Source organism: Pristis pectinata, chromosome 9, assembly GCF_009764475.1.
Source record: "Pristis pectinata isolate sPriPec2 chromosome 9, sPriPec2.1.pri, whole genome shotgun sequence".
NCBI lineage: Eukaryota > Metazoa > Chordata > Chondrichthyes > Rhinopristiformes > Pristidae > Pristis > Pristis pectinata.
This window is the reverse complement of record NC_067413.1, coordinates 46053599-46080585: the sequence shown is the minus strand read 5'-3', so window position 1 is coordinate 46080585 and position 26987 is coordinate 46053599. Positions and strand designations below refer to the sequence as shown.

Here is a 26987-nt window from a genome sequence, read left to right as displayed (position 1 = left end):
TTTTAGTTTAAGGCCCATCCTCTTTTATATCTCATTGTAGGAATGATAGCTGATTTGGGGTTAACTCTTTGGGCATATGCATGCAGGTGTCATCTGCATTCTGTATCATGATGACTAACTGAGATTGGAGTGGAAATGACAAAGGTTGAACAGCCTCCCATTCGTCCTGTATTAGGTTCATTCCAGTGAGGAAGTTGCTGCAGAGGAGCTGCAGTATTAGGGTAAGATTGTGAAGGGGGTTGCTTTAATGACATATTCTTGCTTGACCCCAGTCTCTGGTGGGATTGGGTCTGCAATGGGACTCATGGCTTGCATGTTATTTTGGAAAGGACAGAGGGTAGTGACACATCTTTGATGATACCGATATTTGACAAAGGACAAATAGGAAGAAGAATATTGCCTCCCAGGGGTTGATTTCACCAGTATCTGGGCGATAGACTTTTCTGCAGAGTTTCTAAAATGTGCTTTTGTTGTGGGATTGGATGAGAGAGGATGAAGGGCTGCGGCTAACTTCCACTGTAAGCATTGCACATGGTGTTCAGTGTGTTTTTCATGTTCATTGTAGATATGCAAACTTCACAATGTTATTTTCCCCAGTAGTTTAATGTTTATATTATGTTTTTAGTTAATGATACAGTGAAATGTTTGAAGTATTCCACCTTCCCCTGGTTAACGCTAACTATGACAGACAGGCATGTTCTTCTATCAAATGAGAGGTAGGTCTTAGCAAATTGTATTGTTGATGTGAATAATATTGGAGAAACAAAAAGACTTTTGCAATTTAACCTTCTTTGAAAAGGTGTGTTTGGCAGAAAATAGTCAATAAGTAGTGTGTGATTATATGTTAGTGCATTTCAACCAGTTGATTCTGCTGGAACTCACGGTCATGCACATTGTTTAAGGATTTACAGGTAATCCTTTAAGCATATGAGTAATCCTGACTGTTGATAATCAGATAATGCAACATGTTCTCACTAAATAATTCAGCATTGTGATTTAATGGAAACACAATTTTCCACATTTTTGACAATGTCTTGTAGAAGCTAAAAGTTCCATAGAAGTGCACAATTTGATTTAAATTCATGCTATTAGATTATCAAACCTGTTGAGTGTTTCCATCATTTTCTGTTTTTATTAAATTATCAAATCCTGTAATGCTCAATTGATCTAGGCTGCCGTGACCAAACTTTGTAGTAAAATGTGTGGCATTGTCTTTCTGATGAACGTGAACTGTTAGTAGATCCCATTAAAACTTAGTAACATGTAATGTAGCAAAGAATTGGCAAAAGGGAGAATTAAAATAATATTTTCTACACCAAAGAAAACTTGACTTGGGTAATTATAATGCTTTATATGCTTATTAAAATATAAATGCTTCTCATTTTGGGGCCCCATGCATAAATCATTACAATTGCCTATCTATTTGCCTTTCTATTACTCAAAGTAAATCAATTTCTACAGGGAGCTGAGCTTCCACACAACATGGCTGTCTCACTGTTTCCTTTTCTAAAAGCATCTATTCAAATCTTGAATATATAATAGGGAAAAAGTTGAAAATGTTTAATCTGTATTTCTTTTGTTGAGCAGCTCCTTGAACAGTAGTAATCGCACTTTAGTTCGCAATACCTGTGAGCTTTTACAAGATGTAATCATGCAGGATTTTCCAGCGGAGATCTTCCTTCAGCGGCCAAAGATTGTTCAGGTATGAAAGACCAAATGCATTTTGTTCAGTTAAATATCCTCTAAATCCATGGTAGAATAAAATCTTACCAATTTCAGAGTTCATGTATAGACTGTGAAAGCAAACCATATTTGTGGAATATGTTGAACAGGATAATTCGTGTTCCACTGTTCTTGTATTGTCACCTCAGTAAGTGAATCGTGATTGACAATTGGGAATGGTTGGGTATTGGTAATAGACCAGCGATCCAGTGCTCATGGCCTAGGAATTGTATCATGTAGTGTATTATTTTAGGCACTCTACATTTTCAAAAATAAAAATTCCATCACCTTCAGGTTCTTTGCACGGTTACTGTGTACTTCTGCATTTTAGTCTGGGTCCTCCTGTACATGTGATGAGCAAATGCATGGAGGCTGCTGCGGTTATGCAGTAACATTGAGGCAGCACAGTGGTGTTGCAGGTGGGCAGTTGTCTCACAGCTCCAGTGACTCGGGTTCAATCCTGAGCTCCAGTGACATCTTTTAGGAGTCTGTATGTTCTCTCTGTGACCAAATGGTTTCCACTGGCTCCCCCAGTTTCCTCCAACAACCCAAAGGCATGCTAATTGTTAGGTTTATTGACCACTAACTTACCCATTGTGTAGGTGGCTGGTTAGAGAATCTGGAGGGAGTTAATAGGGATGTGTGAGAAAATTGATTTCACAGGGGGAAGAACTGGGAGAATGAGATTGATGGGGTTATCCTGACCTTCTGATACATCATGAGGAAAAATGAGAATTGCGTATGACACTCATTTTGATGTCACTTGTGCAAAATTCTACTGTGCGTGAATGGTACATGGTCTTTGAATACTCAAATTCTGAAGCACCTCAACTGGAAATTTGAGACCTGCTTTGGCATGGGTAAATATGCCAATTTCCACCATGGCTGCTGTTGGGGAGTTTAAGGAAACCACCTTACCATCTTCCTTCAGGTAGTTATTACTTTAACTTTTCAATCTTAATGATTTCCTCAACTACCAAACGGCCCACCAAACCTGTCCAAAAACAACTCAAATTTAATTTAACAAGTAAAAGATGAATAAATTGGCTTGTTTGGTATGGTAATAAATTTATTGAGGTGGCATAAAATACATTAATAATTTAAAAAATGGAAGCGTGCAACAGGCAGAAATTATAGAGAAGCAATAGTTTCAGGTTGATGGCTTTTCATCAGATTTCCAGCTTGCATGCTATTTTAATTTTGAATGAACTGTGGAAATCTTATCATCATCACAAACTGTTCCCATTTCCATTACTTTGCAATATGCTTACGAAAGATCATTCTGAAGGAGGGGGTAAAACAAGGGGATGTATATGAGATGGGAGATTCACAATGCTAACAATATGGATCTTCCATGCATCAAAATGTTGTATTAATGAAAACATTATAAGTAACTCTTTTTAAGAGGAGCTTTGTTTAGAAAGTGCCATTGATTTAGAAAAATTGGTTAAATTAAGCTTCACTGAAATTTTTGCAGAATTCTGGTAAGGCTGGGATGGGGCAGAAACCTAGCCAGTCAATAATTTTAGATACTCTTCAAACCTGGACCGTGGCGTTTGTTAGCTCTAATGATGATTCTGAATGAAGTGCCTTAAATAATAATGCTTCACTCATTTAAAATGATTTTCAACAGAAGACAGCTTGGTGAGAAAAGAGCTTAGAATCCGATTATTCAGTTATAATGATGCTGTATTATACACACATCAAAGAAAGCAGACACACAATCCAGGCAAGCACAACTTAAATAAACCAGATCAGACAAACTGCTGGTAGTAGTATATCTATTCATCTTCAGTGATTTATTTTGATTGCCTTTTCCCTTCTAATCCAAGTCTGATCTGGAGGGTCCTCTGTTCAGCTAGACAGAGTCTTAGGCTGAAATGTTTATATTCATTCAAGCTTCAGTTCTGCAGAAAACTGCAATGCTTTGGCATTCATAGGACTGAATATCAAGTAGTGTTTGATTCTTCCTGATTTTAAGCACCTCATTCTTTTGCAGACCAAGTTAAATTGTAAAACTGTTAGAAACATTTTAAAATAGAATGTCGAACTAATATCTAAATGATATCTCTTATATTCACTGTATAATTCCTTCACATTTCTTTTCAGATAACTTATTCAATTTTTGGTCCAACTTCCTTTTCTTGTCAATTCTCTTCCATTTGATTTATGGTAGATTTGTTACTCTTTCTATCATGTGTATGTCTATCACTTCATACCATATGAAGAAATTAGCATCTTTTAAGTCTTATCTCTAGTGAACAATAGAGCTGCTGCTTTCCCAAACTAAAATATTCTGTGAAGATCTCGTTAATAACTTAAAATCCAAAGCTTTGTGTCTCTGTATTTTAAAAGGAAATATGACCAGTTTTTATTCTTTGTACCTTTGTGAACCATTCTAACACTATTCATATCACTGCATACATAAGTATTTTGTTATAGTTTTTCCCAAACAATGCAATGCTAAATTTGCTTAATCAATCATTTGATTACATTTATCATATTTTATTTTTAATGAAGTTAATCCCTGCTTACCCACACCATGCCTATTTTTTTAAATCAATAAAGCAACTTAGTTATTTTCTTACATTATTTCTAGGTTGCAAGGTGGCATTTTGACTATTCATATTTGAGCCTTTCCTTATCTATTCCAGGGCACTGAGGCTGTTGTGACACCTCTATTGTCACTCTAATTTGAAATATGTCAGCCCAGGTGGGGAATCCAGCTTGGAACTTTTCTGGCTACGTGGACAGCTAATTGCCATATACTGTATATATTTGTGGGAGTTTTTTTGCTTTTTCATGTGGTCATAATTATTTTAACTGTTTTTAATCTTTCAGAACCTTCTTTTGTTGACAAAGTTAGCATTTGAACAAGATGGAAAGCAATATTTAGCAATGCTTGCTATAGGCTGCCTGACTCAACTCTGCAGCTACTTGCAAAGTCGACTGAACTTCCACAGGGATCCCAGTTTCTTTTCTGCAAAGCAAAGTAAGATTACTAACTTGTTTACTCTCAGAAAATGCTGGAAATACTGAGCAGGTCAGGCAGTATCAATGGAGAGAGCAACATGGTTAACATTTCAGGCTAATGAGCTTCTGTGACTTGCTGTATTTCCAACATTTCTGTTTTAATTTCAAATTTACAGCATCTGCAATTTTTTTACTCTTTGAGGATGAGGAAATCATTGTGTCTTACAACACAGAAACGGCCCTTTGGCCCACGATGTCCATATTGACCATCAAGTACCTATCAATACTAATCCCATTTACCAGCAGTTGGTCCATAGCCTACTGTGCTTTGGGGATTCAAGTGCTTATCCAGATGCTGTTTTGATGTTGTGAGAGTACCTGCCTCCACCACTTTCTCAGGCACTGTGTTCCAGAATGCAACCACCCTTTGGGTGAAAAAATTCTTTTTCAGATTCCATCTAACCCTGTTACTCCTCATCTTGAACCTACTGTATGCTCTGTGGTCTGGTCAGCCCCAGTATTTGCAGGGAAGAGTATGAGGGAAGTGAAATCACCCTGTTGTGTGGAGCTCCTCACAAGTTTAACTTAAATTTTTGCATTCTGTTTCCTGCCCACTGAGAATTGTATTGAGAATGCAGTTGTTGGGTAGGAAGTCTATTGATGCCAGGTGGCAGATAAAAAAGAGAGGAAGAAGAGTTGTTGATCAGTGAGAGAATGCCAAGAGACTGGCTGGGGGTTGAAGTTTGTTGGAGAGAGTATATCAAAATTACCCCAATAATCTTTCACCCTGTATAAGCATAATGGCTTAAAAACGTTACAATTATATTTGGGCTGTCTGTGACTCAACTGATGAAAAATATTGGCATTGGAGTATATATTTGAAGTTCATTAATGCTATCTGCATCACTGATTCGCCACATTCAAAGTTAATTAGTCTAGGCATTCAGAATTACATCAAATTACATTGGAAAACCAAAAGTGGGCAAATGCTTTAGCTTTGGTGTGTCTTTATTCTCCATGTAGGCAGTATTGTCCGTCACCAAACACCTAAGTAATCTAATTTTAAAAGTTGACATTAACTCTTCAATCATTAACTGCAGTGACACAACCATTTTTGTATGATTAATTTTTCCCTGCACTCACTGCTAAACTTACTAAATTTGGGTTTTCCTCATCATCTATTTGATTTATTTGATTGTTCATTAATAGATCTACCAACACCTGTTTTGTAAGCATATGAAGTAATTTTCTTGGAAATGTGCATTGTTTAAAAATCTGTTCCTTTTCCTTCAGTTATTCTAGTCATAGAAGTCACAGAATCATTCGTCACAGAATCATTCAGCACAGAAACTATCCCTTTGGTCTGTTCTTCCTTGGCCTCAAATAATTATGGTTAATTAGAATCTCCAAGAACAATGTCATTATTCGCTCCACTGAGATTATTTGGGACTCTTACCTCAACAAAGATGGAGGCTGAGAAACCCAATAAAACTTCACTGAAACAATACTCATTGACAGAGTATGGAACTGCATAAATGAGAGTAGTGGAATAGAGAGTCAGTGTCATGAAATCAAAGAAAAAATTGGTTGCAACCTTCATAAGATAAATGTTGGATAGAACTAAATGGCGATTATAGAGTTGAGATTACAATCAGATCAGCAATGATCTTATTGAACAGTGGGGAGTGAGTAGGTTGTGGTGAGTAGCTTGCTCCTGTTGCTAGTTCACGTGCAGAACTTCCCAAGTTAATGGGGTATAATATAATGTGCTGAATGCGCAATTTGGAATCTCTGCCTTTCAACATTCGTACTGCATCTGTTGCTTTGCTGTGTTGCTGGACTTCACAAGGAGTCTAACAGCCAAGCTGTTTTATGATGTTCAAAAATTAACAAAAACATCAATATTTTTAATTTTTACATTTTTTAAAAGGTTATTTACAACAATTTTAATAGGTTCAGAGACATTTAAAAACTAAAACACAGCCTTTGAGCGGTCCCCAGCTTTGCCTCTATCAAAAGCAAGTGGGCCTCAGTGGTGTTCTGAGGCTTCACCATGCCTGATTCAGATGTGCAGATGGTCTGCATGATTGGCCCAGGTGGGGGAAGGGGTTGAGGGCATTTGGGGGAGAGGGTGTGGATTTAGCCAGCTGGAGAGGTTTGGTGTGATCTGGTTTGATTTAGCAATACGTATTGAGCTGAGAAATAATCCCAACACCAAGTTGTGGCAGACACTAAACTTTCAGCTGTTCGAGGTTCTTTATATCAACTTGATAAAAACAAAAGATCTTGCATTTACTAACAGCAACATGTAATCCTAGTTTTGCGGTGTCAATGAATTAATATTGGAAAAGGGAATCCATTAAAGTCACTTTTATTCTTTTAGACTTAGTTTCCCAGAATTCCTCCTTGGCTTATTCCCAGGAAGCACGTGGGATGCACGTTTCCCAAAATCCATCTCCTAGAAGTACCAGTCCTAGACCATCAGTGATTGGACGAACAGTACAGCGTCCCAGAGGGGATGGTCAAGATGGTGATGCGGTATCTTCAAGGTAAATGAAATATTAGTTGGGGATGTTGTTACTTCTGACTTCTTCTGTATCCTGAAGATTTTTTTCTTTTTCAGTTGAGAACAAATGGTTGAGGCACTGGAGGCTGACAACCATGGTACATTATAGTTGTGCCCTTGCACATGTTAAGGCATTATATTTATTTAGAATATGATACACTAAATTCCCACTAAATTCCATTTTGTAATTATTTTCAGAACATTTTTATGACATTTAAACTTTTAAAGTTTTTGATTGAAAATTAAAGTAACGGAGGTATCTTTAACTGGACTTAAAATTAGGCAGGCAGAATGTAGAGTACTATAAATGCAAAATGCATGAAGAGAAGATCTAAGTTACCACTTTCAAGTATTGATTCTTCCATCATCTCTTATGAAAAGTCTATACCTGGGGGAAAAAAAAACTTTATTCTGTTAATAGACATAGAATGATAAACTGTATATCCAATATGTTCTGTTTTTATTTCACATTTCCACTCAGCTTCCTTTCTTTTCCCTTTTCTTTGGTGTCTGAGATTGATGATTTTCTATTACTAGGTTTAGGATGTTTGCTTTTGGTAATGAGCCATGTTCTCCACTGAGGTAAATCCTATCCTTTTTTCATTTTGAACATTAAAGATTGTCCTTTTATAGTATTTAAGTATGGGGCAATTTATTCTCAGTGTAATTTCCTGCATTGACAGAAAGGAGGTGATGGAAAGGGTGACAGTATTCCTTGAAGTGCAAATTTATTACAGAAAATTTCAGTCATGAGTCAACCTCCACTGATTTATGAGCTTGTAGGAATGAGAAAAGTAATGAGGTTATTCAGCCCATACAACCTGCTGTACCATCCATGTTCAAGTTCCAGTTTCTCTAAAATGGGAGGTCGGACTTGAGTCATGAAACTAGGCTGGCACATTAGTACCATACTGTAAATTAATCTACAAGTGGTCAGATGACTATTCAGCTCTAACTTTAATAAAAGGTAAAGAAAGATGAGATACCAAATTGGATATTAAGATAGGTACATTCATTTATACAGGCATGTTGGTATCAAATAATCCTACCTAGAATATTAGGTGCAGTATTGGGCACCTGATCCTTTAAGGATATTATTATTTTTGAAAGGAAACAGATTGAGCAGTAGACCCAATTCAGGATATCAGGAATCTATGTTGTATGGAAAGATGAGAAAGGTGAACTTATGATCTGATTGAAGTTTTCAAACTTGTTTAGCAATCTGGGCAAATTCTCCACTGTCGTTTTAATTGCCTGAGTATACCAATTTAAAAATCTATTTGGTTCAGAGTAAGTAGGGAAATCAGATTTTTTTTTGTTCGTGTTACTCTTAAGTGATGTTAGAAATTACTCATAGCCTTGGGATGAGGAAGTTGACGAGACAGACACGTCATAAATCCAAATCAAATGATGTCATTGTGCATTGTTCTTTTCTTGCCTCAACATTCTGTTGGCTACCAGTCAACAGTTACCAAACATTTGCTCATTTGGTACTGGCAGACCACATTATGCCTGGTATTTGAAATGGACATACGTTGTCCATTGGTCTATCTGTGGGTTCCATATGAATCTGCAATTGAGGCTTATTCTTGAAGGTTTGCTTAAGAAGTGAAGGAAAGAAATTCGTAGCACTTCCACAAGCTCAGGAATCTCCAAAGTTTACAGTCGTTGAAGTAGTTTTGTGTTTAGTGGATAGTTGATTTGAACACAGCAAGGTCCTAATGTAATCATAATTTCTATTTTTAATGTTTGATAGCTAAACAGAGTCCAGAACACAAGGGAAAACCCAGCTGCTGCTCTTTAAAATGGTACCGTGGGATTTTTCATGTCTAGCTGGGAGGACAAATGGGTCTTAGTTTAATATTTCAGTCAAAATATGGTACCTTTGACAGTGCAGCATATAGCTCAGTCTTCAGAGCAATACTGGAGTGTTATCCTGGATCTTGTGCTCAAACATTTGGAGTGGAAATTAAAACAATAACCTTATGAATGAAGGAAGGGTATTACTAGATGAACAAACACCTGGCTTGTTGGTGCTTGACCAGACACAATGTTTAAGGAAGTATTTCTTTACTACCACCCATTACTTTAAGTTAAAAAATTAACAAAATAAACTTCTTTCTTTTACAAGCATCTAATAAACAGCAGGCTCTAATCTGTAACTATTGTGATGATCTATTGCAAGGGAAACTGAACAGTTGCAAGGTGACAACTTGGCTTCTTGTACATTGCCAGTTACAAAATTAATCTATTATCTTCAGGCATATTTGGCATGTTCTTAATAGTCTATCTGATGTTCACATTTTCTGACCACTTACAATGGGTAAATCCTGGAACGTATAAATGTGTTCCTGCCACAAGGATCAATGCTGAGCCCTTGAGTATTTATAATCCACATTGGTAATTTGGTTAAATTGGCTGAGTGCATGATAATCAAGTTTGCTAACAATATAGAGTTACATGAGAAAGTGAGCTGCTGGGGGGATGTAAAGAGTCAGAAGCAATAACAAAGTACAATATTAAGTTAATAAAATGTTAGTGAATAGAGGAATCTGGAATTATTGTGGTATAAAATGCAGAAAGCTTGCCTGCAGGCAGAGCAAGCAGTTTTGAAGGCATTTAGTATGTTGACCTTTTATTGCAATGAGCCTAGAATACATGAATAAGGACACTTCGCTGCAACAATGCAGGGCTTTAGTGAGACCATATTTGGAGCACTTGGAATGTTATCCTTTGCCTAAGAAAAGATGTATTCCTCTTTTATGGTGGTGAAGTGTGGATTTAATAGATTGATTTCTGGGAGGAGGAGGCTGTCATATGAGTACAGTGAATAGGATGTGCTCACTGGAGTTTAGAATTCAGATTTCATTTAACATACAACATTTAGATTAACAGGGCAAAAGCTGAAAGGTTGTCTCCTCTGGTTGGGAAGTTTAGAATTAGAGGTCAAAGATTTAGGATTAAGATTAGGTCAAATAGATGTGAGTTGAGCTCGCATCATGAGCTCATTTCATGTTGGAAATCTTTGGAATTCTCTACCCAAGAATGCTGTGAATGTTCAGCTATTGAATGCATTCAAGACCGATGGCCAATCCATGCTTCTATTTCTTGTGTTTTTTTTAATGTTTCTTTTTTCCTGTATCTCTCTATCTGTGTATGTGTGGTCCTTGTGATTTCATCTCATTCTTAAATGCATATTCATGATGTAACTATTTTTCTTAAGAGTGCAAAATTAAGAATCATTACCAATGTCCTTCCTGTGATAGATATTCATGTTTTCTTTTGGAAGTTTGTTTTATCAGTAGCTGTACTGGGTAATTTTAAGAAGATTAGAACATTTTAACACAAACCAAATTCCCATCTGTGAAGCTATGAAACATGTTTTTAAAATGAAAATATGACCTGGGTGATCATAGTATCCACTTGTAATAACTTGAAATTACTACTCTGTTATTTTCCATTCCCTGAAATTATCATACCGATACGTCAGTTAAAAGCTAATGTAATTTTACATCTTATGAATATATGCGAGCATTGATTTTTTTTTTCCCATTCTTTATTTGGTGATTCAGGGTTGTTTGAATTTCTTTGAAGATCTATTAATACTTATTCAGTTGAGAAGCGATTGCTGTTAACAATCTATGAAAATTTGCATTCCTTTACTATTTAATCCTTTAGGATTATGGAGTGTGTGAATTGCAAAGAAGTGAAACTTAGATGGAATCGTTTCAGATTTTTCCTGCTTTGCTTCGCATCAGAGTAATAGCCTGAAGTGATAAATTATTTGGCAGTAAATGAGGAGTGCAGTTGAATTTTGCAATCATGGCTTTTTTTATTTCTGTCCTCCATTACATCTGTGAATCATGATGTCATTGGTATACACACTTAGGTTCTGAGTTAAGATCCATTTAAAGCACTGAAGAAATTGAGTATAGGTCAGATATGTTAAAATGAAACTTTGTTTTTTTTCTTGCTTTTATCTTTGATGACTTGACTAATACAGTGGCAAGTGCTCATGATATTCAACACTTCCACAAACAATCAGCGTGGGAAGGTGGATTGTGGTTGGTGCATTCACTACAGTTGGCCCAGATGGAGTTATGCACACCCTCTGACTGTGGAAATTTTGAAGCAAAAGAATTTAGCTGTCACAGATTGTTTTAATGGGAATTTTCCAAGTTGCAAGCCATTCAGTTCTTTGGTAACAAAAATATATTTTTTAAAAACATAAAGCTTCGGAAAGTTCAGAAACTCTAATTGATTTGGGGATGGTTTATATTGTTAGATTTCCAAGCAATCAAAATACTTTGGTTTAGTGACCTCAGACCAGTTACACCATTTTGCTGTTGATAATTTTGGAGTAGCATCAGCATAAAAAAATTAATACAACAGTGCCTCCTTGATGGTTTTAGCAACTGTCACCAATTCACCTCGTGTGTATGAAAGGTAGCATTTTGCGATACGAAATTTCTGTCCTATTCAATACTTTTTATATGATGGTAAGAACTGGAATCCTGTTAGGGACATTGAAGAAGTGTGTTACAGCATTAATGATTGGCTGTCTGATCTTTAGTGATTTCTGCAGAAGTTTTGGTAAATATTGGTTGATGTGTAGTTTAATGTTGTTTTTGTTTTTGCATTTTTCAATCACAGTGGAAGCAGTTCCCAAGGAACTCCTAACTCTAGAAGTCCGATGTCTAAACATTCTGTGGCTGACTTGACCAACTTGGAGCTGCCTGAAATGGAAAGTGAGGATTCCTTGGAGCTTCAATTCCAACAGCTTAGTCTTCCACAGTTTTGTGTGACTGTCCTGGAACATGCAGTACCTTTGCTCAGAACAGGTAAGCAGCCTGGTGGAAACTGTTTAATCAAGTTTTGATAAATGGAATGGAGGTTCCACCGATGCTTGGGAGTGAGACATTTTGTTAGGAGGAAATTGGAGTTCATGTCTGCATTTGGCTTATGATAGTGAATTTGAAAGTGCATTTCAAAATTTCCTGAATAGTATGTTTATTGCATCAAGTTAAATACATTTGTGACTTTAGCACTAAAAAACACTTGTAAAGGAAATGTAATGCCACAATAATACTCTTTACCCCATAGACCAATTTGGAAAGAAGAGCAGAGTCTGCATTATGATGAAAGGTGGACTTAAGATAACAAATGACAGGAACTGTTTCAGTGCCTTTTATATAAAAGCACATGCAGAACTTGATAGCATTGTGTTGTAAAACAGTATTGCTCAGTTCCTGAAATCAATCTTTGGCTGAAATTGGGTACTTTTTTGCCTATAATTAGTTATAATGTAAATCTGAAAATCCACATTGTCATGGAAGGAAAGTTCCACCGATGCTTGGGAGTGAGGCATTTTGTTAGGAGGAAATTGGAATTCATGTCTGCATTTGGCTTACGATAGTGAATTTGAAAGTGCATTTCAAAACTTCCTGAATGGTATACTTATTATATCAAGTTTGTGACTTTGGCACTAAAAACACATGTAAAGAAAATCTAATGCCACAATAATACTCTTATATTTGATAATTGTTGGGCTGCTATTATTCAAGAGGAAAATGAGACTAATAATGAATCAAGAAATATTGAAATTGTTCCTGTTATGCATCCATTATTTTTATCTGATGATTGATATCATATAGCATTGTGCACAGGTAGTTCAGTAATTGGTTTATTATTGTCGTGTATCAAGATACAGTGAAAAACTTTTGTTTGCGTTTCTTCCAGATAGATCATTTCATACACAAGTGTATTGAGGTAGTACAAAAGGAAAATAAAACAGAATGCAGAATATGGTGTTACAGTTACAGAGAAAGTGCAATGCAGGTAGACAAATAAAGTGCAAGGGCCATAATCAGGTTGACTGAGAGATCAAGAGGTCCATTCAAGAGTCTTACAAAAGCAGGGTAGAAGCTGTCCTTGAGCATAGTGATACACTGATGTATCTTCTGCCTGATGGCGTTGGGAAGAAGAGAGAATGACTGGTATGGGAGGGGTCCTTGATTATGTTGTCTGCTTTCCCGAGGCAGCAGGAAGTGTAGACAGAGTCAATGGAGGGGAGGCTGGCTTTCGTGATGGACTGGGCTGTGTTCACAACTCTGCAATTTTTTTGTGGTCTTTGGAAGAGCAGGTGTTGTACCAAACTGTGATGCATCCGGATAGGATGCTTTCTATGGTGCATCTGTAAAAATTGGTGAGGGTCAACAAGGAAATTCATAATGTCCCTAGCTTTCTGAGTCATGAGTGTATAGGAAATATAGTAGGGGGCTGAGGATGCAGCCTTATAGGGCACCAGTGTTGAGGATAATCGCAGCGGTGTTGTTGCCTATCCTTACTGATTGTGGCCTGTTGGTCAGGAAGTCAAAGATCTAGTTGCAAAGGGAGGTGTTGAGTCCTTGATTTTGAAGTTTGGAGATGAATTTGTTTGGAGTTATGGTCCTGAAGGCAGAGCTGTAGTCAATAAATAGTAGTCTGACATGGGTATCTTCATCATCCATATGTTCCAGAGATGAGTGTAGGGCCAGGGATATGACATCCACCTGTTTCGGCAGTAGGCGAATTGCAGTGGGTCGAGGTTGTCTGGGGGGCTGGATTCGATGTGTGCCATGAGTAGCCTCTTGAAGTACTTCAATGTAATGGATGTCAGAACCACTGGGCAGTAATCATCATTAAGGCATGTTAACTTATTTTTCACTGGCACTGATGATAGCCGTCTTAAAGCAGGTGGGAATCTTAGATTGGTGTAGGGAGAGGTTAAAGATGTATGTGAATACTCCCACCAGTCGATCGGCGCAGGATCTGAGGACACGGCCGGGGACTCCATCCAGACCTGTCGCTTTCCGTGGGTTCACTCTCAGTAAGACTGATCTGACATCTGTGACGGTGACTGTGGGTACAGGTGCGTCAGAAGCTGCCAGGGCAGGTGGTGTCATTTCAGTGACATTCTGTTGGAAATGTGCATAGAATGTGTTTAGCTCATTGTTATAACATGCAAGCCTTGCCACACCTGGCAGCTGTTCTGGGGCTCTAGTTTGGTCTGGTATTGTCTCTTGGCATCCCTGATAACTTTACAAAGGTCGTACCTGGATTTCTTGCAGAGACCAGGGTCACCCGATATTAATACCTCAGACTTGGACTTCAGTCGGGAGTAGATCTCTCGGTTCATCCATGGTTTCTAGTTGTGGAACACTCGGATTGGCTTCTTTGATACACAGCCTTCCACGCACTTGCTGATGAAATCTGGAGTAGATTTGTCATCTTTAGCTGCTAACATATTTCAGACTTTGCTTTCTATAGTAAGTTACCATCAATAGGGCCTGAATGAGGTTAATTAGAGGCAATTTTGCTGCTATAAATTTAAGTAGAGTAACATTAGGTGCCAACTTTTGGAGGGCGATTGGATTTCTTTTTCTTTATAGAAAACACCCCCAAGGTTATGGAGGGGTTGCTTTCTTTGAAATCTTGATACAAAAGTTTATCTGTAATACAAACCTTAACAAAAATTGACAACATTTGTTGTTTCATTCACATTTTGTTTATTTAGGTATTTCTTTTCTCACAAATTCTGTAGGAGCGAATTTTTATTCCATATCTCAATTTTTTTGGTAGTGATTTGTGAATTCCACAAGGGTGAGTTTCTGTTACTCAAACAGCCATAACACTGAGGGTACACTGTATATACTTTTTGAAAATGAGAATAAATTTTAACTGGTGTAGTATTTTCTCAGAACTGGGCACCCTATCAGATGATGATGCACAATTCATGTAGTGTTGACAACTACTGCAAGATGGATTCAAATCTATTATAATAGAGATGGGATAAAAGATTGTATGAGAGTACAATTATCATAAATAATAAGCCCTAATTTGGGGGAGGAGTAACAAAATTAGAATTGTCTGGATAATGCTTGATCCCACCTGCTGCCTGTACTTACCAACCCCCACCTGATTTTTTTTTCCCCCATCGCCACCATCTGAGATGTTTAAAAGCAGTTCAAATAGATTTAATTCTAAAATTACTGCAATAAAAAATTATTTAATTGCTTTCTTGTAGATTAAAGAATTGAAAACATAAAGTAAAATAAACACACTACTTGCCCTTTTAAATCAAGTCATTTGAATAGGGTTGCATTCCTAATGCCAGCCATAGTTGGTAAAAGCAGTGTGACAAGTCCAGAGATAGGTTGGGAGGTCAGCTGTGTTGGTGTGGAAGTCCAAGATGAACTGATCTGCAAGGTTAATATTGTTGGTGGTGTGTGCGAAGCCACAGGCCAGAGGTGAGTGTGTTTTGATTCATTAGTGTGTTGCTTGTTGGCCTTTTGAAATGTTGTCCTTTCTTTATTGGGCAGTTGCTCTCAAAATACTTGGTGAAACAGATAGCAATCAGTGGTATACTATACTTTCAGTAGTGTGAAGATTTGAAAATGCTCTGTAATTCTGCAAGCTCATCAGGTTCATAATGACACCGCAACTGTGGCAGCACAGTTCCCATTCATTCATTGAGAACTGACTCCATGAGTTTGCACTATACCTAATAACTGACTTTTGAGCTCCTGGCAACTCTGTCTGCTGCAAGGAAACTATTCTTTGGGTTGAGATTCTGTAACCATAACTACTGCTTTGAAAGTTGCAGTGTGGCTATCATTATAAACAATTGAGTCATATCAAGGTCGACCTTGCCATTGACCATTAGTAACAATGCCTGGAGTATTCTTTGTATTTAATTTTCCTGTTGGGTATTTTAAGATAAGATTCAATAAAGCAATCTGAGTTTTTAAACAGCTGATGTGCACAAATCCTTTTGTTCATTTCTGAAACACTTTTCTTCAGAGCTTAAGTGCTGGTCAGTATTCCATTTTAGTCAATATTCAGTATGTTCATTTTATAATCTGACTCAACAAATGCTTGAACATTACGTTGGCACCAATTCTTTTTGCAGGTAGTAGGAAGATTGTGATATATGTGCTTGAGCTGTTGACGGAAGTGGTGATGCTTATCAGTGATTCAATCTCCGAGGATGTCTGGATGGATGAGAGTCTGACAGGTCGAGAACTGGTATGACTTTAATTGGAATATCTTTGTAAGCAGGACCCTATATTCTATTAAGAAGCAACTGAATTGGTCTGAACGGTTGTTTACGTGTTTGAGATAAAGAGCAGTCTTAATTTCTCTTTTTCGAATGACTTAAATTAGTAATGATTTCAGTTTTCTACACAAAATGCAATATGTTTTTGTTTGTGTTATTTGCTCCCTGTGGGTATCAGATATTGTATCGGCTCCTTTGTTTCCAAAGATTTTAAGGGTCATCAGTGGGAATTGCCCTTGGATTTTTGTTTACAGTTTACTATGTTGGTTTAAACTAGTGTTACTAGATAAAGTAAAGACTTGAATTTGTGTATCATCTTTCACAAACTCAGAACATTCCAAAAGTAGTTTGCAGCCAGTGTGGTTCTCTTCCAGTACTCGGTGGTGTAGTGCAGGGAATGATGAAGTTATCTTCGTAAGCAGGAAAAAATTCTGGCCCTGCATTAAATAACAATGGATACCAATAAGTTGGGATGGGGTTGGAGAAGCTGAGGAAGAGATTATTGTAACACACCCTGCTCTTAGAAAGGCCATAATCTATCAACAACGTGATGTATGTTTCTATTCTCACTTTTTAAATTTTCATTGGACTTGGCATACAGAAAGAATTACTTCTGTTTTTCTGTCAGTTTAAATGATAACTACCTTAATTAAATCTGGCATCAAATCTTGCTGGCTGTTACACAGGAAAGGTACCATGATTATTTAGATGTTACATTTTCAATCACGTCTTCTGTATCTATAGTTGCATGTTCTGGTTGTAACCAGTAGGGGGAAGCAGTAAATCAGTAATAAGTCCACTGCATAGACAATAATAATACACAAACAAAACTGCCCTGTTCTCTAACTACACAAATAAACTTGAAACATATCTTGGTGGATGAGTGCTTATTTTCACCTTTACTGCACACACTTTGATGCTCTTATCTAATGAAAATGCATTTGAAACCTCAATTATCTGCAACTTTTTGGGGAATAGAGTTCCAAATTTCTACGACCATTAGTGTGAGCAAGTCTAACTTCATTTTGTTCCTGAATGATCCAGCTCTAATTTTAAGATAATGTCTCCTTATTCCTGATGTTCCCATAACTAACTAAGCTTACCTGCACCAAGATCCTTTTGGCATTTAATCAGGACACACGTTAAGTTTCTGAATCCATTCCAAGTCCTAGTATCTTTGGTACACCTGTCCTGTACCCTTCTTTATCTCCACACTTGAATGTTACATAAATTTTATTGCTTAGCCTCCTGTCTAATGTCCCATAATCTTAAGGTCATCTAAACTTCTGTCCATACGAATTGCATTGCTATTTTCAGGAGGTGCAATGTTCAAAACTGAATGCAATACTGTAGATAGAACGTGACCAAGACTCTATGCATAACTTGCTCCTCATTGTATTCCAGCCCCTTGAGATATCCATTTCTTGTAGAAATCCATAAGCCATAGTGAAGTTAGTTTGTTTATAATCCAAAATATTGATTGTAACTAAATGAGAGCCACCGCATTAAGCTGGGTAAAGGTTACATGGCATTATAGTTGTGAAATTATTTCTTCCCTGAAAGAGTGATCCATGTTTGAAATAATTGGCCAGATAAGGGAAGGGCTCTTATTAAGAATGCAATTTATTGGTAGATTGGGTGAGATGAAGTATGAACAAATGGGCTTCCTTAGACCAAATGATATCTTCCCATTCATGAACCATTTTTCTTCTGTTACTTTTAGATCACTGTACATTTTTGAACAGTAATATTTTTTGTTACTATATGTTTAATTGACAATTTCTTTTCTCAGCATGCAACAGTAACTAATACTAAGTCTTTACTTAAGTTGAAGAAGCCGTTACAGCTTGCCAAACCAGTTGCAGCATTAGTTAACCACTGTTATTGATTTATGGTACTTCAAATGAGCAACTTGTTATGTTTTTCATCTTACTATTTCTGTTTACAGAAGGAAAGTCTGATAGGAACATTGGATGCTTTAGGGGAAGTTCTTGCTTATCATCATACCAGCATTACTGTGGAACAACCAGAAGCGACTATAGTGCACCACCGAATGGCATTTGTCAGCATTGCATTATTCACTGTACGTTTGCTGCAAATAGTCCTCCCTGTGGAGAAGGTGAGCTGATGCATTTATGCCTGTTCACTTCCACAATAATTAAATCGGATCTCATGCACAATCAGATCTAAGTTTACAATTCTCTGCATATTTTTATGCATGTTAAATGGCTTTTTGAGCGTAATTATAGTTCGTAATGGTTCTGTTGTTGCTCCTTGTATCTGAGTACACTGGTAATTATAATTAGTATAGAATTTTCCATTTGACTTGCCTTAACATTGTTTTTTAAACTTGCTATTCATTATGCAACATGTCTGACAAAACAGTACAGTGAATGGCGATGTATGAACATGCATAACAATGGCCAGCTGAGCAAGGGATCTTCAATTGATAAAAATTCTGAAGGGCATTTCCTTCAGTTAATATTGATAAGCTATTTATCTTGATAGGTACATAATTGTGATGTAATTCACATTGTATGGGAAATGCAGTATGCATAGGATGTGAGATTACATGTTTGCTTCTTTCAATTCAGGAACTTTCTTTTGGTATGAACTTTTTCAAGCAATGACTGAAGCAGTGAACAATTTCCCAGAAAGCAGCCAAGCAAAGTCAGTTCTGTAAATATTGCAGAACATCACTCGCTGTATAAAATTTATTTTATTAAATTTTGAAGCAATTCATAATCCTCGAGAGGCTTTCTTCTTCACTCTGAAATTCCATTGCATTGTTAGTGGGATGAATACTTTTGCTTCACTCTGTGCAGCACTTCCCTCTCTGCAGTGGAGTCATCAACTAGATGATCATGGCTCATCCTTGATATTTAGAAGTATGGCATCATCATAGATGTTTTAAGACATATTGCCAATCAAAAATCTAGATCACAGTCACAGAGCTTAGAAAACAGGCTCTTCAGCTCAGTGAGTCTGTGCCAACCATCTGTGCCAATATGCACCCATTTGCACCTACTACTGTATTCTCCACAAATACCATCAATTTCTCCCCAGATTCTACCAGTCACCAACAGACTGGGGACAAATTACAGTTGCCAGTCAACTAACCAATTCACATGTCTTTGGGATGTTGGAAGACATGGAGCACCTGGAGAAAACCCACATGGTCACAGGGAGACCACACAAACTCCACCCACAAACACCAGAGGTCAGGACTGAACCTAGGTTGCTGGAGCTGTAAGGCAGCAACTTTACTAGCTGTACCTCTGCGCTGCCCTAGCTTGCTGAATGGAATCCCTGAAACGTTTAAAGTGACAATGTGATGTCTCCAGTGAATTTTAGTGATAAATGAGGCTTGAAGTTTAAATCGTGCTGGTTTTCCTCCCTGGTTACCTTTGGGGATCAAGCAATCTAAATAGGACCATTAATCTGTCAGAATAACTGGAGCATTGACCTTGTTCATCCCTTGTGTAGGCTCTGTCTGAGTTCCTCAGTTTGAATATCACTGATCTCATTGAACCTAATGAATTACAGCATCATACTGAAAAATGCATGAGTATTTATAAGGTGGGGAGAAAAAATATAAAGCAATTATTATTCAGCATACTCCTAAATTATCTAAAAGTATGCAGTTGCAAAAAATAAAATTATAATTATTATTGCTGAATTTTCTATCTTGAGTACACCCAACCATTTTGTAAATCTTTCTTCCCGGTAGCTTTGTGGTGTCCACTGTTAGGAGAGCCTTTATGCAGTCTGGAGCAGTGCCATTCATTTCATGGTGATTTCCATGCTAACTTGTCTTGGAAATAATTGGATCTACCTGATTTTGGGGAGATGAAATTAGTTGGGTGCAGGTGGTCTTCTGAAAGGCATCTTTGTGATATATTATATAATTAAGATTAATCTGTGCAGACATTATGCTCCTTCTAATTCATGCAGATGGAATTCCTAGATTGTAGATGATGTAGGGACTGTGGGAGAAGAACATTATTCTGCACAACAACCAGATTAAAAGTCCAGGCCTATTTATGCAATATGCTGTGTGACATCAGGAGACCCAGAATGCAATCAAACCTTATGCTGCACGCTGACTGTTGTGCATTTTTATCAATTCCCTGAATTAAAATGTGAGAAAGGAATTCAACTTGGAATAATTTTCTGTGGTGGTACATTAAATAAAAACATGCAGCACAAGCCTTTCTTGCTTCCTCCCTATTCCCTCTTAGCATAATCAGAATCATACAACACAGAACAGGCCATTTGGCCCACTGTGTCCAAGCCAACCATTCCATTTATTTGGCCCATAGCTTTTTATGCCTTGGAGGTTTTGTAGCGTCTACCACTCATACTATGTCATGTAATGCTGGAGATATAATCAAGAATATTTCTTTCAATATTGGTCCCAATCTGGCATTCTATCAAAAATTAATAAGTTACCACTCTGACTTGCCAAGATATCCGCTTAATTACTGATTAGCAACATTTGGGGGGGAAAATGCCAAATATAACGTGATAAACTGGTGAATGATCACCCAAATAGAAATACCAGATTGTGTGCAGTAGTTCAGTTTGTTCAGGGGAATTGATCCACAGGCCGTAACTAACTTAAAGTGTTACCTAATTACTTCTAATCATCTGATTTAATTATTGAATTACTGTAGCAAGGGGTAATTGAGAATTAGTAATCGTGTGGTTATCATTCCCCACTTTTTTTCTTCTGTTCTTGCCTTCATGTTGGAGATTATTTTTGGTTGTAGTTCCTAAAGGCATCATTTAAACTAATTCTAAATATTTGTGGAGAATAATCCCTGGCATTTTGCTTTTATTGATCCCAGGGCTTAATTTGTGAACAATGAATGGCAAGTAAATTCACTGTTACAGGATATCTCCATGGTCATACTCCAATTACACATGGGACAATTAGTGTTTGCAGTTCTTTCCTTCTTCAGAACATCATGCTCCAATCTAAGGCTAGCATTTTGAGATATTTATTTCTATGTGTACTTTCCAGGATAGATCTTTGGAGCAGTGAGCTTTGCTCATTTTCTTTAGTTCCCAAGGCTACGGAGAGAATAATCACTTCGATTTTTCTCAAAATCAGAACTAGATAGCTCAATTGACCTCATATTTTGTGAAATTGGCCATTGCAATCTCTTCAGAAAGTGGTAATGAGGCACCTTGTTAATAAACTTATCCATCCCAATAAAACTCTCTGAGTTACTAATATACTATTTAATATCCTTCTGGAAATGATTCTATTTGTGACTTAAAGTTTTTATTTTTTTTTTTACATAGGCTAGTGAAGTTCTGCCAGAGAGCATAGGGAATGCGCTTTATCTTCTGTCTCTGGATGTCCCATTCCGTTTGAGCTATTTCAGCGTTCATGAGTCCATCATTGTCTACCTAGAGCAGGTCAGCTTGCAGAGCTACAATATATACAAGAGAGCCACAGAGGTAGCACAGTCAATGGAGTATGCATGTTCCTTTATCAAGGATGTTGAAGCAAAGGTATGTACTGATGCTGGTTTATTTATTAGTTCTGAAACTAGGGAACACATAGTTGTTGAATTTGACTGATTTGCTTTTTTTTCCAAAGAGCAATTTGCAGTTCTGTTTTCACACAGCAGGTCAGGTACTTGATTTGTTTTGAGGCACCACAGTACTTGAAAGAGTGGATCAATTTATAGACTCATAACAATATATCACTGAAATGATTTTGCAACTCTGTTGTCTTAAACGATTTACTTAATACGAATATATTTCCTTACTTCAAAATAATAATAATTTGCATTTATAAAATCTTAAAGCTTCTTACTTTAATTGAGAAGTATTAGTCCTCTTGCAACAAATATGATTACCCATGAGAACTGATTCATAAAAGATGTTCTGAGATACCTATTGTTAATCTTCTGGCTACAGAGATGTAGGTGAGGTGCCTTCGGTAATTTTTCTTAAGTTTTAATTGTTAAGCTTCATAAGTTCTGTCTGAACCTCTATTAAAATGAGTACCAAATTTAAAGAAAACACAAGTATTTCAGTCATCTACAAGTCTCCATGAAACAAAAATTGCACTTCCATACAAATTTTGGCAGAGCCATTTTTAATTTTGTTTGTTAAAAAGCATCATCAGTTGTAATTTTAATTGCTGTTCCAAGTGCTCAGAATAAGTCTACACATTAGATTCATGGGCTATTAAAAACCTGTGTTAATTATGTTTTTTCTGTGTTATTTATGTTAGTTTATGTTTTTTTTTACATTTTTAAATTTTACAACCCACTATGCGCCATAGTATATTTTTGAAAATAAGAGATTGCAAGTTTACCACTGATGAGACCAGAACTCCTCAGGTGTCATCATTGTCACAGTGATGCCATGCAGAAATATTGCAGCTTTACTTTTGGGAATTGGAGCAATAATATGGCAATATTTTCTGTTTGTCTTTTAATAGTTGAACAACAATGATAATCCTCTGATTCGATCCCATTAGATAGAATTTGATGATTTTGTTCATATTAAAATAGATTTTGCTCGTCATATTTGGAAAGTGAAAGGAATCTTGTCAACCTGATCACATTCTTCTCTTTGCAGAGTGAAAGGAATCTTATGGAATTGATTGAGTTAGCAGACCAGGCTGTGATCAGCCTTCCCTACCATCAGCAGCTGCAGCTGGTCCAGAAGTTTATTGACATCTGCTCGGAAATGTAAATTGGGGTTTTCTCATCATAATTAAATCTTCTAATAAACATAAATGCAGGATATTCTTCTTAGGCAATCTTTTGACTTTGAAGATGATTTGCTTGCATTTCAGTAATGTGGGTTCTGAGATGAGAATGTGGCATCTGTAGACTCTGGACAGGTGGGGCAGGAAGTGCTTAATTAGGTTGATGATGGTCAACTTGGTCACGATCCCATGCTGTTTATCGAGTTACATTAGGTTTTGTTGGAGGCCAAAGTCAGAAGTCATGGTGGGAACGGGATGCAGAATTAAGCTGTCACATCAGTTCTCCATCCCACTCCCATTTTGATCGCTGTCTATGGCACCCTACACTGTTCCAATAAAACCTGTAACATCAATTCAGTTTTTTTCTCTCTCCACAGATGTTGCCTGGGTATTTCCAGCAACTGCAGCTCAGAGTTCTAGCACCATATTTCTTTTCTCTCTCCTCTGATCTCCTCTCCTCCTTGCATCATCTGCAGTTAGCATGCCTTCACCACCCCCTCTCAGCCAGCACCAGCACAACTTGGGTTATTTGGTCTCTCTTGTTTTCCACTCTCGCACAGTTGTTTCCTTTGTTATCACCACCCTTTTCTGCAATCAAACTGTGCTTGTTATTTTTTGTAATTCTGATGAAAGGTCATGGATTGGAAACGTGAACTCTGTTTCTCTCACCTCAAGTGCTGCCTGTGCTGCATATTTTTTTGTTTTTATATCACATTTTCAGTACCTGCAGATTTTGCTTGCTCATCATCTTCAAATTCAATTGAAAGGATAGGTGGGTCCCTGATGGCGTCATGTTGTGACCCCTAAAGCTATAGTGAACAAGCCAACTAGTTTCAGACCCACTGGACTTCATGGGTCAAATGGCTGCCTTCTGCACATTAACAGTTCTATGATTAATTCTGTCCTCCAAGTTGTAATTGGCAAATAAACCAGAATATTTCAGGTATTCCCTGTTAATTTCAAAAAATATTCTAAATCTATTGCTATAAAGATTCTAAGAGCCATGCCCATGAAAGATTATTATAAAAATGCTGCCTGAAGGAGTGTCGTTTTGGAATAGCATTACATATTCCTCTCTTAATTGTGCAACTTTTATAAATAAAACTGTTTCCCTGATCCATTTAAGTAAACACAAAAAGTTACAGAGCTCTAATTTGCTGTCAAAATAACAGTGAATTTGATGTGCAAATGGTCCAGCACCTTCACATGAGAAGACGATTTGTGGATAAGCCCCATTCAAAATTTGCTGTTTGAGATTTTCTGCTTTCTTGTCCCCTTCACAAAAGTAGAATCTGTTGTCTGCTTCAGCATTGAAATGCATTGAATAGACTGAAGTTGAAGTATTTTTATGGTAGATATATACTAAACTCACAACAAAGTGATGGGTCCAAAATACTCTTTCAGTGATATATGAAGTATTAACTATTATTAACCAAACTGAAGTGCCAAAAATGAACAATTAAAACTGTCTAGAGAAGTTAGACTTCTTTTGTGATTTTTAATCTCTCAATTCATTCTTTTGTTCCTTTTCCCTATTCTCTATCCAATTTGCATCTAATTCAGCTGCTCGGTTTATGCTTTCTTCTTGTCTCTTGAGCTGTTAATTTCAATTTGGTTGGTTTAGGTGATACATGGCGTATTTCTTGTGGACTCAGGCACTTGACATCTAATTTTCCTCATGGCAACAGGATAAACTCGCACTTTAAGCAAACTTGCAAGACAAAGTCTAATAAATGGTTAATATTAGATCTCTTGTATGGCCCAGTTTATTTCCTCCTTGTGGGTTCTGAAGAAATCTTTAGTCATAGGCTAGAGAGTTGAAATATTTTCAAATACTAGATTTTTTTGGGAAAAAGCTTAATTTGAAATATTAGAAGTTTTCACGTTTTACTGTGGTTAAAGCTGATTTATGATGTAAAAGAATCTGTGAAGAATGTTATAGCTGTTTGTTTTTTTTTTGCAGTTCTAAGTCAGCACAGGCCAGCCCAATACTTCAAGGAGAAAGTCAGAAAGTGTTCCTAAAACTCTTGTCTCATCCTTTGCCAGTTATTAAAACTGAGTCTTACCGCTACTCCTTAGCCATTGTAAAGGTGAGCTAAGAGCATGTTGATCTCTTCTGTAGATTTTACATTGATTTGTTGTGTATGCTGTACTGTAGGTTCCTCCTAATTTGGTCTTCCTCATCTTATAAATACGTTCTTTTTCTTCTTCACCATTTAGCTTATTAACTGTATCTATATTCCAGCATTGTAAAATATCACTATTCGGCTGAATAGCTTGTTTCTGGATCTTAACATTCACTGATCTTCAATAGTGTACAATGTTGCCAAACATGAGGCCAGGCAAATTGTCACAGAGACAGGCCAGCACAAAGCTGGAGCATGAGGATAGCCAGGCCGCAGAATGTTACAAATGAGTCAACAGCAGCCGGAGGTAATTGAGGATGGGGAAAGCTGCTGGTGAGAAATTCCATCACTGAAGATTGGAATGGTTAGTGTTCAGTGTTATGCAGATAACTTTGTGACTTTGTGTTCATGTCAGCTGGCTGTTAAAGATGAAGGATGGATCTTGGTCCTTTGTAAAGTCAGTGAGAGCTAAGTCAGCAAGAGAGCCAAGACATGTGCTTATGTTGAAATGGTCAAAGTTGAGACAAAATAACTTGCATTTATGTGATATTTAGCATATCTCAAGAATTTCACTGCTAACATATTAACTTTTAAATGCCGTCGTCATTGTTATGTAGCCAATCTGTACATGGCAAGTCCTACAAAATGTAATGAGATTCATGAACAAAAAATGTTTCAGCTGGTGTTGGTTGAGGAATAAATCATGATTCATGAACCATGTGAATTCCCCGTTCATCCTCAAATACTGCAAACCAGCTTGTATCACATTCTTAAGAGTCACTCAAAACGTAGTACTTCCAATAGCAGAATAGTCCTCAGAACTGCATGAAATGTCAACTGAGTGAAGTTTCAGTGTGGAGCATAAACCTGAAACCTGTCTCGGCAAGAGTACCATCATGGAACTAAAACAAGATGAAATTGTAATCCCAATAATAATTGTAATTGATGTTTTAACAGAAGGAGCTTTAAAGAATATTATTTGAATGCCACGATTAGCAAATGTTCATATATAAAATTGGTCTTGTATTTGATGCATTAATGAATTTATTTTTACATTTTCTTGCAAAGAATTGCTTGGGAATCCACAATGTTACCAAACCAGTATCGTCAGCATCTCATGGTGTTCATTTCCTCCTCCATCCTCGTGTTTTGTATGAAATATGCACTTTTGGCTTACAAGACTCTGTAGCAAAGGTACTTAATTAGATTTCTGAATGTTTGTATAAAAAGTAATGGCACTCTCTTTATTAATTTGAGGTGTGGGGGGGAGATTGAATTTGATCTGATTAGGAAACCATTGACTGTGGGAGGCCATTCAGTCTATTGTGACCATTTTAGCTCTCTGTTGCAACTCTCCAATTAGCCCATGCCCTTTTGTTTTTGCAAAACAATGAAAGTGGTTTCTCTTGAAATATGTACTGTTGGCAGCTAAAATGCCAGGATGCTGGGGATGTTACGCTAGAACACTACTACTTGTTAGACAACAGCTTGAGTACCATGTATTTGAGCACTGCTCACCACATTACAGGAAAATTGTAACTGCTCAGAAGAGAGTGCAGAGAAAATGTACAAGGACTGAAAAATAGTAGCTATACAGAAAGATGAAAGGTATGGTTGTTTTTTTGAAGGGCATGGGTGTATCCTAAGATAGAATAAATATAAAATACCTATTTCCATTGGCAGATCAATCATAAACTATGGGACATCAATATAAAATAATTCGTAGAAAGATTAAATGAGAGGACATCTTTTGTTTCTACTTGTAGG

At 37.0% G+C, this 26987-nt stretch overlaps 1 protein-coding gene across 3 annotated transcripts in view; it reads left to right on the top strand.

Annotated features, from left to right (window-relative positions):
• The window catches only part of rttn (rotatin), a 184017-nt gene that overhangs the window by 14456 nt on the left and 142574 nt on the right, over window positions 1–26987 (top strand). For 2 of the 3 annotated variants that reach the window (XM_052024021.1, XM_052024023.1), the window contains exons 5-15: window positions 626–716; window positions 1588–1702; window positions 4564–4714; window positions 7079–7244; window positions 11915–12102; window positions 16212–16327; window positions 18307–18477; window positions 21669–21881; window positions 22962–23074; window positions 25058–25184; window positions 26289–26414. In XM_052024021.1, coding sequence (XP_051879981.1) covers window positions 626–716; window positions 1588–1702; window positions 4564–4714; window positions 7079–7244; window positions 11915–12102; window positions 16212–16327; window positions 18307–18477; window positions 21669–21881; window positions 22962–23074; window positions 25058–25184; window positions 26289–26414 — 1577 coding nt within the window. The remainder of the gene's footprint in view (window positions 1–625; window positions 717–1587; window positions 1703–4563; window positions 4715–7078; window positions 7245–11914; window positions 12103–16211; window positions 16328–18306; window positions 18478–21668; window positions 21882–22961; window positions 23075–25057; window positions 25185–26288; window positions 26415–26987) is intronic. The other variant, XM_052024022.1, reaches the window with a different exon arrangement.